General features: G+C 40.6%; 1 protein-coding gene across 1 annotated transcript in view; it reads left to right on the top strand.

Moving 5' to 3' along the window:
- The window catches only part of LOC135463063 (neuronal acetylcholine receptor subunit alpha-10-like), a 126,309-nt gene extending 112,634 nt beyond the window's left edge, over positions 1-13,675 (top strand). The window contains exons 8-12 of the mRNA XM_064740383.1: positions 5,487-5,546; positions 7,193-7,302; positions 9,080-9,277; positions 10,658-10,995; positions 11,796-13,675. Coding sequence (XP_064596453.1) covers positions 5,487-5,546; positions 7,193-7,302; positions 9,080-9,277; positions 10,658-10,995; positions 11,796-12,322 — 1,233 coding nt within the window. The 3' untranslated portion in view covers positions 12,323-13,675. The remainder of the gene's footprint in view (positions 1-5,486; positions 5,547-7,192; positions 7,303-9,079; positions 9,278-10,657; positions 10,996-11,795) is intronic.
- The last annotated feature ends 422 nt before the right edge of the window (positions 13,676-14,097 follow it).

The following is a 14,097-nucleotide window of genomic DNA, read 5'->3' as shown; positions in this document are numbered from 1 at the left end:
TCGTATAAGTGAAATATTCTTGAGTTCGGCATAAAACACCAATCAGATAAATAAATAAATGAATATTTTAAAATCAGGGGTATTTTGCATTCATGCTAGTGTGGAAACTGTTCGTTTCTGGCGAGGCAATATGTGTGTTTCGATGCGTGAATTTATCAAAAGCCATATTGCAAAACATAAAAACAAAGAATGTGTGAGCTTGAATTTTTGCAGTTAGATTATACGTATACATTGACAGGCCCCGATAAAATAGTTGTTAGAGCGTCGGCTTCAGGAGCCGGAGATCCAGGGTCAGCCCTGCGTCGAGTCACATTCTAATACTTTAAAACAGGTCATTGTGACTTCCTCGCTTGACGTTTATCATGAAGTGCAACGACTGGTCAGTAATGGCACGGGCGGGACGGCTTACTTGCCTTCAGTAAGTCGTCTCAGTGAAGCAGCACTAAATAAAAGAGCGATGGAAATCCGTCCTGCAAAAAGGCGGCACATTACATGCAATCTAAGGATTCCTTCGTCGTCATATGGCTGAAAAATTGTTAAGTACGACGATAAACCCCAAGCACTCACTCGCATGTTCAGATTGTCAGGTCGGAAAGGTGGTTAACAATGGGTGCTTTCTCTCTCAAGTACATATAATACTGAAATCTACTATCTGCTGTGATCGAAAATGCTTATAGAAATGTCAACCCCAGACAAAATACCACCACGTGGAGTCAGATTTTAGTATCTTACTAGTTGGCAGTTTGTATCATAAGGTGTTCGTCATTAGACACACTGTTCTACTTTTCTGACGAGTAGCGTGCTGTTTTGAGCCTTACTGTCTCTAATTTTATGAAACAGTGCCGATCTGTTGTTAAGCGGTGCATACCGTAGTGAACATTAATTAAGATTTATTTATTTCTTTGATCGTTTTAAAGCCAGGATAATCAATGTTAGCTCACAGCAACGTCGTGGTTTGTATCCTTAACTTTGAGTTTGAGCGCAACTGCTGGTCATTTACTGCGCGGTACAGCACTGATTCCATTCAGTATGGTAGACTTGTAATGAGCAATAATGGGCAATATCATCACCTTCCTTGCAATGATATTTTCACGTAATTCGAATTTCTCGTGTCTAAACAACTGAACCGTTGATATCGAAAGGACCGGGTAAAGACGAGTACTTGTAGTGATGCTAAGTGCTGTTTAAATCTTCTTATCTTTCACTGAAATATTAGGCTACTGCCCGCTGTTGATCACCAGATTGCATCATTCATACAAATTGAAAAAAAAAATCCTTTCAAGCCAACCTAGTCTATCTTCAACACATTTATCAGTCTATTCCCTGTGGCTGGGATCAGATCCAGAAGATAGGCATCACACTTAAGCCTTTGAGTTTAGATTACACTAAGTCTAAATGAAAACAAAACCGAATAGCAGCGAAAGGGTCAAAAGGGCAGACAAGATGTTGGTATCGAAGTTAGACTCAAAACAAGTGCGGTACAACGGAGAGGGAAAACCTGCACTGAATTCCCGAAACTGCCAAATTACATTTTGACACTTTAAAAGCCGGAATCGGACTCTGGACATGCCCAAAGCTTAGACATATGAGTTAGAGTGCAATCCATCTGCTAGCGCGTGAATAGGATCGATGACAGTTAATCCGAGTAAATCAAAGTCGACACGAAAGAGTATCGTCATTTGCTGGATAATGTTACGGTATTGACATAACCATACATAACAATAACTCCAACGGAAAATTTGATGTCTTCACTAACCAAAATTGCCGACAAATCTCACACGGCTCCTGCGAACTTTACAAGCGTTTGGCAAATGACGAGGAGAGGGTTTCGAACGGCGGAGCAACACCTTTTATGTGATAGGCGAAGTCACTTACAGCCCCGATCTGGGGCAAAAGAAGTGGAGTTCGTTCTTCCTAAGGCGCTTGAGTGGGGGAATCTACGATAAAGATATTCCGTTGCAAAGGAAAGGGTCGATCAGCCGCGATCATTGCCTCAAACAGATTAAAGCCGTGGATTGTTATCTGTTATTCCCTCGCTGAACAAGCTTTTAGATCAAAGTGTCAGTGTATTTGAGCAGATGGGTTAGACCACAAAAAACGGTTACAACCATGATTACTGTTACTTCTTTCTCTAGCACATTTTCCAGTTTAAATGCCACTGGCCCCACTATAACGGTAAAACCATACGAACCAAGGAAAGTCACCTTTAGGAAGTAAAGATTATTGCTGCTGAACATCGTAATGTTCAGTCAATCAACGTTCAGGGTAATGCTAAGCTATGTGGAAAGCCAGAAAGGACACCATGTGTTTAGTGCAATCAAGGGGTCATAAATCATGATATTCGTATTCCAGACGTCAGCCAAAATGGGTGTTCTAAGTCAATATTCAAAAGGCCAATTCCTAGAACAACGTTCAAATTTAATAAAAGAACTTAGAAAGTACATATAATACGACATTAAGACATTTCGTCAATCTTAGTTGCACGGTTTTGCCATTGAAAGCGCCTTTTTCTGAACAGAGACATAATTTATTTTACTTGTTCTGTTAATCTGAATGAATTGCATCTATTATGCACCCGCATCAATCCATATGACACACAAGGTACCTTTGAACCTTTGTAGATTTTGTCTCTTCCACCCATCATAATGCTGGCCGGCGTATTATAAGTGAAATATTCTTGAGTACGACGTATAACACCAATCAAATAAAAAAAAGATTTTCTCTTGGATTGTTGACTTATTTTGGATGTGGTTGTAACATTTCAGTGCGAAAAGATAGTGTTGTCAACGGTGTTCTTTCTGAGCCAGCATATTACTGCTCTTCACAAAATTACCAGTCACGAGATATACGATTCAAGCCGAGATTGATCATATCTAACAAAACAAACTGAATACCTACTGTTCCTCCACACTTGGCGCTTAGTTTAAAAGCATATGCCGAGTACTGAGTGTACACGCTTTATTTCGGCTTCTTAGCTTTTGGCTCAATTTTTTTTTCTTTTTTTGTATTTTTTATTCAGCTTTTAACGACTTCAAATTTTGGGCCCTATCACCGCACCCCACAGTGAAGGTTTCAAAGGCTGACATATTTCAGAGTGGAGAACTGTCCACTCTGATACGTGTGCATGCGTTCCAGTAAGTTAAACATGTTATCAGTGCAGAAATACTACTGCCTGAAGGCACTATCGTGATACATGTATCACTGAAAATGTTGATAGCAACGTAAATTCCCGGGAAAGAACCAACACGTGGAAAAAGTTCTGAGCACTTTTGAGTTTTATAAGTTGTTCTTTGGAAGGCGCACTAGTCTACATTTTCTGAAGAGGAGCGTGCTGTTTTGAGCCTGACTATCTCTAAACTGCAAGCTGTAATGCAGCGCCGTTCTGTTAACTAAGAGTAAGTAAGATTGTGTCATTCAGTTGATCGCTTTTAATGCCACAATTATCAAGACAAATACGCAGCACGGCGCTGTTTTGTACTGTTAACTCGACGTTTGAGTCTGCCTGATAGTCGTTTATTCCTTGCTTTGTGGCAGAGCTGTAGAATGAGTAGCTCTGTGCAATGTTATGACATGCTTTGTGAAGTTTTTTCCACTTAAACACAATTTCCAGTGTCTAAAATATCTTAATGATTTATAGCGAGGGGAAAAAACTAAATAACGACTATCGATCTTGACGCCAATTGCTGTTTAAATCGTCTTATCTTTTCATTGACAGTACTATACTGCCTACTATTAGTCTCCAGACCGCAACATTTGGACAAACTGATCAAAACCCTTTTAATCTAACCTAACCTATCTTCGCTCATTTTTCAGTCCATTCTATGTGTTTGGGATCAGATCCAGAAGAGAGGTGTGACCCTCAAAGCTTTCGGTTTAATGAGACTGCTTTCCTGAATAAGTGCCAATCAAAACAATAGCGAATAGCAGCGATATTCAAAAAATGCCTGGCAGGGTGTTTGTGTCGAAGTTAGGTTCAAAAGAAGTTCGGTACAAGAGAAAGAAAGAATATGCGCTGATTCACCGAAACTGCCAAATTACAATTCGACACTTTAAAAGCCGGAATCTGCTAGCGCGTGAATAGGATCGATGACAGTTAATCCGAGTAAATCAAAGTCGACAATAAGTATTGTCGCCCGCTCACTAACTCGATGGGCAAAATTCAATATCGGCACTAACCAAAATTGCCGACAAATCTCAACGGCTCCTGCGAATTTTACAAGCGTTTGACAAGTGAGGAGGAGAGGGTTCGATCGGCGGAGCAACAGCTTTTATGTGATAGGCAAAGTCACTTACAGCATGAATGATCTGTGGCAGAAGAAGTGGAGTTCGTTCTTCTTAAGACGCTTGAACGAGGAATCTATAATAAAGATATTCTATTTCATACAATATGCTTGATCAGCCGCGTTCATTGCCTTCAGTGGATTAAAGCTGTGTTTTACGTATCATTCTTTCATCTGGCAACCGCCTTCTGCAAGCAGACACAATTTGGAACTAAATCCAAAGGAGGCCAAATACTACAAAAATTATGTTATCCCATTTCATAGCAGGGACTGAAATCTATAGTCAAGTGTCTTTTTGTTCTGTAATCAGCTATGTGTATGTTAAATTACTCAGACTGCAAATAACTTTTTAGTCAGTGACGCGGAACACCAGAAATGTCCTCAATATTGCCAAAAAAGTTCAGTTCCAATATTTACCAATATTTTTCTTGATATTTCATGATATTTTTTCTAATTCATAATGTTGCACTCCATAAGCTTAGTTTCAAAACCAAGATCCAACTACCTCCAATAATGTAATGGTTACTCATCTCATGCTTACAGAAGTGATATGATCTTATAAAAACGGCCACATGGGGGTGGTCCACCGCTTGTCTTGAGCAAGGTCCTCAAAGAACCGTGAGAGCGGCAGAATCCACATATTCCTAGCCCAATGCTGGGATTGAACCGCATCTTTTGTGTCATAGCTAATGGTAAACAAGCCCCAACGCGCTGTTTCTGCCTCTAAAGAATAGGAGTCGTTTCCGCAAAGCTATTTCTGACAATTCAGAAATTGAAATACGATCGTAAAGCTTATTTTTCTTCAATAAAATTTTGTCCACCTCATCTGTATTAGCTAGAAACCAAAGTGCCCAAAATCCTGCTTCCAAAACCAAGAATTACACATTGTAAAGAAGTCTTATATTTTGGCTTTAGAAATTATTTTGTCCAACACGGTACCAAAAACTAAGCTTTGTGAAGATGTTTAAAATGTAGGCTTAAGTCAGAAAAACATTGTAGAATGGGTCCCAGGAGACTTGTTTGATATCTGACGAAGCGACGGAGTTTCTTTGAGAGTCTGAATGTTTCCTTTACTCATAGGCCTGCATAATCCCGTAAAAGGGAGTTTCGTGTCTACAACGTTGACACTCAATGAATTAACAAGCCAGTTATCAAAATTTTTAGGTTTGCATAAAAAGTCATCTTTTATTTCTGCTTTTTTTGCAGGACGAAAAGAATCAAGTTCTTACGACGAATGTTTGGATGGAAGCGGAAAGTTACTTGATAGTTTGTCAGTCCCCTGATGAGCAGTTTCCCAGTCTCCTGATGGGTTTCCCAGTCCCTGATGGGCAGTTTCCCAGTCCCCTGATGAGCAGTTTCCCCAGTTTCCTGATGAGCAGTTTCCCAGTCTCCTGATGGGCAGTTTTCCCAGTCTCCTGTGAGCAGTTTCCCAGTCTCCTGATGGGTTCCCCAGTCCCCTGATGGGCAGTTTCCCAGTCCCCTGATGGGCAGTTTCCCAGCCCCTTTCGTAGCTGAGGAAATGCCACAAGCCCGCATTACTTCGTCCAAGAGCTTGTTAGGGTTAAATAACATAAAATATAAAACATAAAATGCGTATACCTACAGGACGTCCGGAGAGTACAACTTAATACACGTGCATCTGAACCTTTACAAGGACCCTAACGGTTTCCTGTCTAACCGGATTTAGGACAAGATGGAAAATACAGGGTCCTGTATGTTGCATTTATGTATCTCATCTTGAAGCATTTTGGGGGGTTTTAGTCAGCGTCACGAGCTTATACTGGTAAAAGTAGTGTTTCAAGGATATTTCATTACGCTCCTTTTCTCTTAACTTTGCTTTGGGAATTGATTCAAAGTCAGTAATCGACCAGTTCCCAAAACAACCTTCACCAGAAACCACAAAAGAACTATGATAGGATATAAAGTACGAAATTAGGACGAATTTATGGAAAGAGAAGCCGTCAACAGTTTCCAGTGATGATGGAAGTGGACAAGGAATGTTTGGGCAAAGGGAAATCTTGGAAATTGGCTTTGTGATTATTGATCTGGAACGCCATTTTGGTTGAGGGCTGGTATAGAAATGTCTGTTTTGACGCCTAGATCCAAATCCAAGATTGAATGTGGTCGATAATCAAAATACAAGTCTATATTTTAGTTGACCTTTGATAGGAACTGTTCATATATTTAACGAATACGAATTCAACGCGACAAATAAACAGCCCCGAACATCGAGTTAGGTGGCCTCGCGATACAGTTGTCGTACAGAGTGCTGGAGATTCTGAACTCTGTCCGTATTTACTCACAAGAAGGTAATATTCATTGTGAAACTTAAGAAAATTATAGTGAAGGCGTTGGGTGGAATAAACTTGACACACTAGTTTTTGCCGTAATAACTTGCGGGGCGATTGAAATGTTACATATCACCCAGGATCTATAAAATGCTTCAAGGCGAGGTATGTACTAACCACATGTTGGACCCTTCGGCATACTGCTGTCCAAGTAAGCATAATTTACAATATCAAAACAAAAAATATCTCTCCTGTCGTAAAGCCTGCGACAAAAGGAAACCGTTTCGGTCTTTGCACAAAGATAAGTACAGATGAGATGTACTATCTAGAGAGGCTGTGGTTTTCTTTAAATCCAGCGAAGGTGGGTAAATAAAAACCATTTTTGTACAAATGTAAATCTAGGTTTCAGATAAAGTGTATCATCCAGAAAATCTCCACCTTTCTTTAAGTCCAGTAAAAGTGAATGGCAAAAAAATGTACGTAAACATTCCGACTAAACTGTTTTCCACAGACGAGAAAATAATGAAGGCGCACCATGGTCATGCCTTAGTTGATAGAAGTTAACGAAGATCTAGGATCAGAATTCACTAACTATATGCCAGTGATGATGTGTTGTATATACAGGAATGGATCGATGAGAAGTTGCACTGGAGCTCGGCTGATTTTTGGCGACTCAGGAAGGTTAGGATTCCAAATACCCTGATTTGGCTGCCTGACATTGTGCTGTACAACAGGTGGGGGAACATTACTTGACGTTATATACTGTTTTACACTCAAAAGGCTGGGTGAAGAAGTAAAGGCATTTCCACGTTAATTTTAACTGACTACACTCTGACAACTAATCTGTTAAGTTGATAGAATACTGTGTGGTGGTATAATAAATTATGGGTTTGTTGCTCACTGTTATGGTCGATTTGACACATTTCTTGTTTTATTTCAAGAGAACCCGTATGTTGATGTAACGGGGTATTGTGCTGTTTGTAACGTACAAACATGATAAAGTAACGTCATCGATTCTTGCATCACTTGAAAAAACATAGTCTTCTGTTAAATTAGCAGATTACCCTTTTGTGTATATTACCTTCAGCTATGCTGATATATTTACCAAGTAGAACAATTTATTTATTTATTTGATGGTGTTTTACGCCGTACTCAAGAATATTTCACTTATACAACGGCGGCCAGCATTATGGAAACCGGGCACAGCCCGGGGGAAACCTACGACCATCCACAGGTTGCTGGAAAACCTTCCCACGCACGGCCGGAGAGGAAGCCAGCAACAGCTGGACTTGAACTCACAGCGACCGCATTGGTGAGCATTGGTGAGACACCCCTGCGTCATTGCGCTCCGCTAGCGCGCTAACCAACTGAGCCACGGACGCCCACGATAAAATATCAAGTCGATATCAATACATGAAATCAATTATTGGATAACGATCCCGCCGTGAACTTGCAAGATACAGTCAAGATCCGCATGAGATGCTACGACTTTTTCATTATGACTATGTTTCAGTACGGGAATTAATATAGTTTATTTATTTGAACATGGGGTGGGGTGGTGGTGGTGGTGGGGAGGGGGGGGGGGGGGGGGGCTGCGTCACCAATCATGGTGTAAGCCATGGAAACCTACGAGCTTGTCAATATGGAAAACACATAAAAGGCGTGAAAATTTCATCAGGTTGTACTTAGTGGCGTTTAAAAAGTTTTATCTTATTATTCCTCTCACCACAAAGTTGGCTGCCGTGGTATAACGGAAATCTTCTTGAGTACGGCGTAAAACACCAATCAAATAAATAGATAAATAAGTATAAGAGCGCTATTCATCAGCTATACAATCAGCATCTTATGGAAGAACTTTTCCTTCCGCAATGGCCTCTCCGGTCCAAGCTGGACTGCACACTGCGCTCTCGCAGTACCGGGTTACCACATTATCATTGTGTCTGTAAATCTGCATCGCAAATGCAGGGTATAAACAATGACGTTCTCCAGAATTACTTCGGTGGGGGAGGTTCATTTTTCTAACCTACTATTTGACCAGGACCCGCTTGTTCATAACCTATTTAAGAAGTAATACCGGATTTAACTTTAAAGTCTGTCCTCAATTTTGTACTTTGCCCCAAAAAAATTGCCTGACAGTATATTAAATATAAACTAAAACTGCTGCTGTTATACTATGATTTTGGACAACCGCATATTGGCTGCTAAGTTTGACTAATATTTAAAATATGATTTAATTCTAGTTTGTCTCATCCACTTTCGAACAATTGGGCCCTGATCAGTCCATGACTCGTTCATTGAAACAGTCAGTGGGGAAGTCATAACCCCGCAGTAATTTTTATATCATCTACATATTGTGTTAAGAAGGAAAGGGAGAGGAAAAGGTGCTGGGGTGTGTTTAACCATATCTTACACTGCCGTACATGACGGGATGTCAACTGATACACCTCTGTTTACTTTACATTTAGAGTGATCTCCCTTGAGTTACAGGATTTCGTCTTTGTTTTCTCACAGTGCTGACGACTACACCGACGGTTTCATGCGAGCCTTGGCCATGGTCAATGACGACGGCCGGGTTTTCTGGGGGCCCGTGGTGAGATTCCGAAGCTCTTGTCAGATTGACATAACCTACTTCCCGTTCGATGACCAGATCTGCAGAATGAAGATGGGATCCTGGGCTTACAATGGTTTCCAGGTTGACGTAACGAACAGGTATGCAAAGCCTATGTAATCCAGACGAAGCATACCGAATTCAAGCCTGGCTATGGACAAGGGATTTGTTGGTTTTCCCTTTGTACTATTTGTGTGTGTGTGTGGGGGGGGGGGGGGGGGGGGGGCATTAAGCAGTAGGCGACGCTGGTGTCATAAACACTCATTCAAAGCCACTTGTTTTCCGTGGTACCTGTTGGGGTGTAATTTTTTAGTAAGTAAATATGAGCAGAGGACACAGAATCTCTGGCGCTCTACATAATGATTATCTTTAGTTCCGCTTAACCCGAGTCTAGGGTCTGGATATTCATCTAATTCACGGTGAATTAGATCGCCACGTTGGATACATGAACAGCTGTAATCAAAGCGCAACTGAGATAAATATTTTGTTATCGACAACTTATATTCTAGCTTGGTACACCATTTCAATACTTATTTCACTCAGTCGCATAAAGAAAATAAATTAAGTCTTTCCAACATCATTGAAAACTTCTGACTGCTTTTTGTATGATTCTGTCCTATTTTCGTCCTTTATATACTTTTTTTAGTTTTGTGGTAGTTTGTGTTATACGTCGTTTTGGGAAATGGTCTTGCGATTATTTACCTAGAAAACCCGTACTGGTTTACGAATGTCCGTTGCTACACATAGATGCAAACTGTAATAAAAAATTTAAACCTGGCGTTGAACTGAGCAGTTGATTTGGAGGCTTCGTAACAATAACCAATCGACGAAGCTCGTGTTCTTTAAAACCATTCTTAACGGATATCTGCAGCTTCCTCGCGTGGCATTCAGCATGAAGGGGATTGTCCAACGACTGGTCGACCCGTATCAGTATAATGGCTCGGGCGGTTCAGATTACTTGCCTTCGAAAAGGCGTCTCAGTGAAGCACCACTAGATAAAAGAGCGATGGAAATCCGTCCTTCAACAAGGAGGCACATTACTCGCATTCTAAAGATTTCTTCGTCGTCATATGACTGAAAAATTGTTAGGTACGACGTTAAACCCCAAGCACCCCACTCACACATATCGGATATCTAATTTCCACCAATGATGTCTTCATGTCTGAACGTTACCCATGGAAAAGTTCGTCCGTAACTTGCCAACGGTCGGAGGTTATCTCGGATACTCTGGTTTCTTTAACTCATAAAAGTGACGTCCTTCGTAGAAGTGAAGTAGTCTTCAGCACAGCATTTAGCAATCCTTGGATAAATACAAATAACATACAAGGGTAAAACTGGAAACCTTTATACGAACCCTAGCCCCGAGTTTAGCGGAATTTAAAAAAGTATACGGTCATCACAGATGAGGCTTATCTAATGACACATACGCTGTTTTTTGTTTTTTTTGTTTCTTTTTTTTTTATTTTGTTTTGTTTTTTCAGGTCTAATACCATTGACTTATCTGAATTTGTGGATAACGGAGAATGGGAACTCGTCAGTGTTAAAGTCCAGCGTAACGTCGTCTATTACAATTGCTGCCCAGAACCCTTCCCGGATGTGACTTTCTACATCCACCTGCGCAGGCGCATCACATACTATATCATGAACATCATCATTCCGTGTATCGTACTCTCCGTGCTGTGCCTGGCTGGATTTCTCCTACCGGCAGAGAGTGGAGAGAAAGTGACTCTCGGTCTGTCCGTCCTTCTTACACTCACAGTGTTCATGTTGATGGTGGCTGACAAAACGCCGCAGACGTCTGAGTCCGTCTCTGTTATAGGTGAGATAACTTGAACTGTTTATTTGCCGTTAAATTCCGCATTGAAAAATATACATTACAATTTGAAAGACTACGTTTTCTCCCACCATAATGCTGGCAGCCGTTGTACAAGTGAAATATTCTTGAGGACGGCGTAAAACCCAATCAAATAAATAAATAAATAAATAAAAACTACAGCAAGCCTCCGAGAAAATTACCAATAAGTGAATATAAAAGGGCTACAGCATACAGAGTAAGACCTGAGCAGCAATGACCCTGTGATAGCTGGCCAATGGTCAGCTATCCGGTGAATTACGGCCTATTGTCAGTTTATCTCAGATAGGGTTTTAATGTAACTGTTCATGCAATTGACAAACAGAATGTGATTAAAAATTTAATGGGAATTTGCTGGAACATTTACTCCAACACGAAGTAGATTATCTTTGTTACTATTTCTTTTATAGGCAAATCACTCTGTTTAAAACGGCACTATTGTTACTGCTTGTTCATAAGATAAGGGACAATGGATACGAAAAGCTCGAAAATTGTTTTATAGTTATTAATTTATTTGTTTGGTTTTTTAACACAATCCTCTCATCGTACCCAAGTTTAGTGTTTTACCCTTTGCACTTCAGGTCGTCCAATCGAAGTTGTGAAACATTCCTCAGTATGGTGTTAAACAACAATCAAGCAAAATAAAGGAATAAAATAAAATAATTGATTATCAAATGTAATAACATTACTCATCAATCATCCTATAGCTCATCAGAAGGCAGAAATATTTTTCTCCAGATTCAAGCAGTATTTTTGGTGTTTTACAGGCATTTACCTGCTGGTGGTTTTGACGACAAGTTGTCTTTCAGTCCTGACGGCGGTTATAGTTTTAGGCATTCATCACCAGAGAGGGAAACCCGAGCCTCTACCAAGATGGCTGCGGTTTCTGGCCTTTCGGGTCGTTGCCCCGATTCTCTGCGTGCGATTTAAAGGGAGGAAAAATTTTCGCCGTACCAACAGCATTGTCGAGGACAAAACCAAGAGAAAATCTCGCTCTCGCGTGAGATCTGAGACGTACGAACTTTTAAAAATAGATAATAAGAAAAAGGACACGCTGTGCGAGGATCCTCTGTTTTACCTGGAAGGAAAATGTTCTCTGACGGATTATCAGCAGCAGGTGTGTCACATGATCCATGTGCTACAACGTCACCACGAGGACGAGTTACGTGACGAAGACACGTTACAGGAATGGCGGGAAGCCGCCGTCGTCATTGATCGACTGCTTTTTGTTTTGTTCTTCATCTCCACAAGTTTGTCTACAGTAATCCTCTTGACACTACGTCCGCCTGAGTAGACGTGCTGGTTTAAACATCTCTTTAAAATGTGTTAATATTGAGGAAGTCTTCTCAAGCTGAAATATTTTGAGAAAATGATGATAAGAAAAGTGTGCTATCATGTAGTTATCCTTCTATAAGTATGCCGAAGTTGGTGATGAGAAAAATGTGCTATCACACAGGAATCCTCCCGATGCTACGTCTCTCTGAGTAGACGTACTAACGAAGTTTACTGTCGCAGGACAATCTTCACAGTAGGCCGAGCATGAAATATTTTGGAAGAAAAGTGTGCAGTCGAACGGGAATCTTTCTAACTACATCCTCCTGCGCAGAGCTGACATAAATATGCCTGTTACAAAATGTGCTTTTACATATGGAATCCTACTGAAAGTATGCTCAGATCGAATTATAATTTGAGATATGGGCGTAGTTTCAAATAAATCTTTCTGACTCCATATTCGCCTGTGTACACATACTGACAAAAACACCTATCAGAAAGTGTTCCGTCATACTGGACTCCTGACAATATCTCCAGGGTGAAGTGGATTGTGAAAAAATTGTGTTAACTGAATGTAATCCATCTGGCGTTACACCTGTTTGAGGACACCTATATGTATCTTGGACAGAATTTGTAGTAATGACACAACGTGTACGGACAAATCTGCTGACAACAGGTGAAATGACAATCTGATTATTGTTTAAAGAAAGGCAGACTAAGTCTACTGTATCTATATGTGTGTGGATTAAATGTAAAAGATATGTAATGCTGGAAAGTCAACGGACAACGTTTGCAGCTGTAGTGTTGCCAAAACCTGGGTAGACAAATCGAAGGCTTTATACAGATTGCCACTTCTTAATGTATTTGACGTAACGTTTCAGTGAAAATTTTACCAATATTCTGAAGTACAGTTAAAAACGTTTGGATAAGGCACAGATATACGCGAGAGAACCACGTAAATTCCGAAGTTTCTGTCAATATATAATTCCTTTACACTTGATTCATCACTGATGTCTAAATCCCACATAATGAGCTAAATAGCCAATTAAACTAGAGGGTGGGGGCAAAGATTTAACAAACTATGTAACGTCAAGAAAAAATGGGGATACATCCCTATGTGATTTAAACATGCCCTATAACGCAAAAGCGCTAGAAGAGCTAAACGCCTGTGCACAATAATAAACGACTATCCAAAATTGAAAAGATTTTCTAAGAAGTAGAAGGAAATAGAATCGAACACCTTTTCAAAATCAATAGGTCTGCTGGAATGTAGTTTGTTTCAACGAAGTGCCGGGTATTTTTTGACTTGCTCACCATATGCAGTTAAGTAGTGGTCAACAGGTCGGTGTCAGTATACGGCCACTGTATGGGGCGTCCTGTCTTTTCTTCAAAATACACAAAAACTGTAGGAACTCGAAACACCCTACTGTTTTCCTTTGCGTGGCACGAAGATTTTGAGTAACAATGTCGCGATGTCTAACCACATCATCTGACTTGAAATACTAAAGCCATTTAACTCTTCGAAGCCTTCTATCGTTGATAGTTGGTAGAGCGTCCGCTTCGGGAGCGGTAGATCCCGGACCAATCCTGGGTAGAGTCACACCTATGATTTTAAAAGAGGAAATTGTAACTTCCTCGCTTGGCGTTCAGCATAAAGGAGATAGTGCAACGACTGATTGACCCGTATCAGTATAACGGCGGGGTCGGGGCGCCATACTTGCCTTCGGTAAGTCGTTGCAGTGAAGCAGCACAGGATAAAAGAGCGGTGGAAATCCGTCCTAACCGTACATCCGTACA

This window comes from Liolophura sinensis, chromosome 2 (genome assembly GCF_032854445.1).
Source record: "Liolophura sinensis isolate JHLJ2023 chromosome 2, CUHK_Ljap_v2, whole genome shotgun sequence".
Classification (NCBI taxonomy): domain Eukaryota; kingdom Metazoa; phylum Mollusca; class Polyplacophora; order Chitonida; family Chitonidae; genus Liolophura; species Liolophura sinensis.
This window is presented reverse-complemented; position numbering and strand designations above follow the sequence as displayed.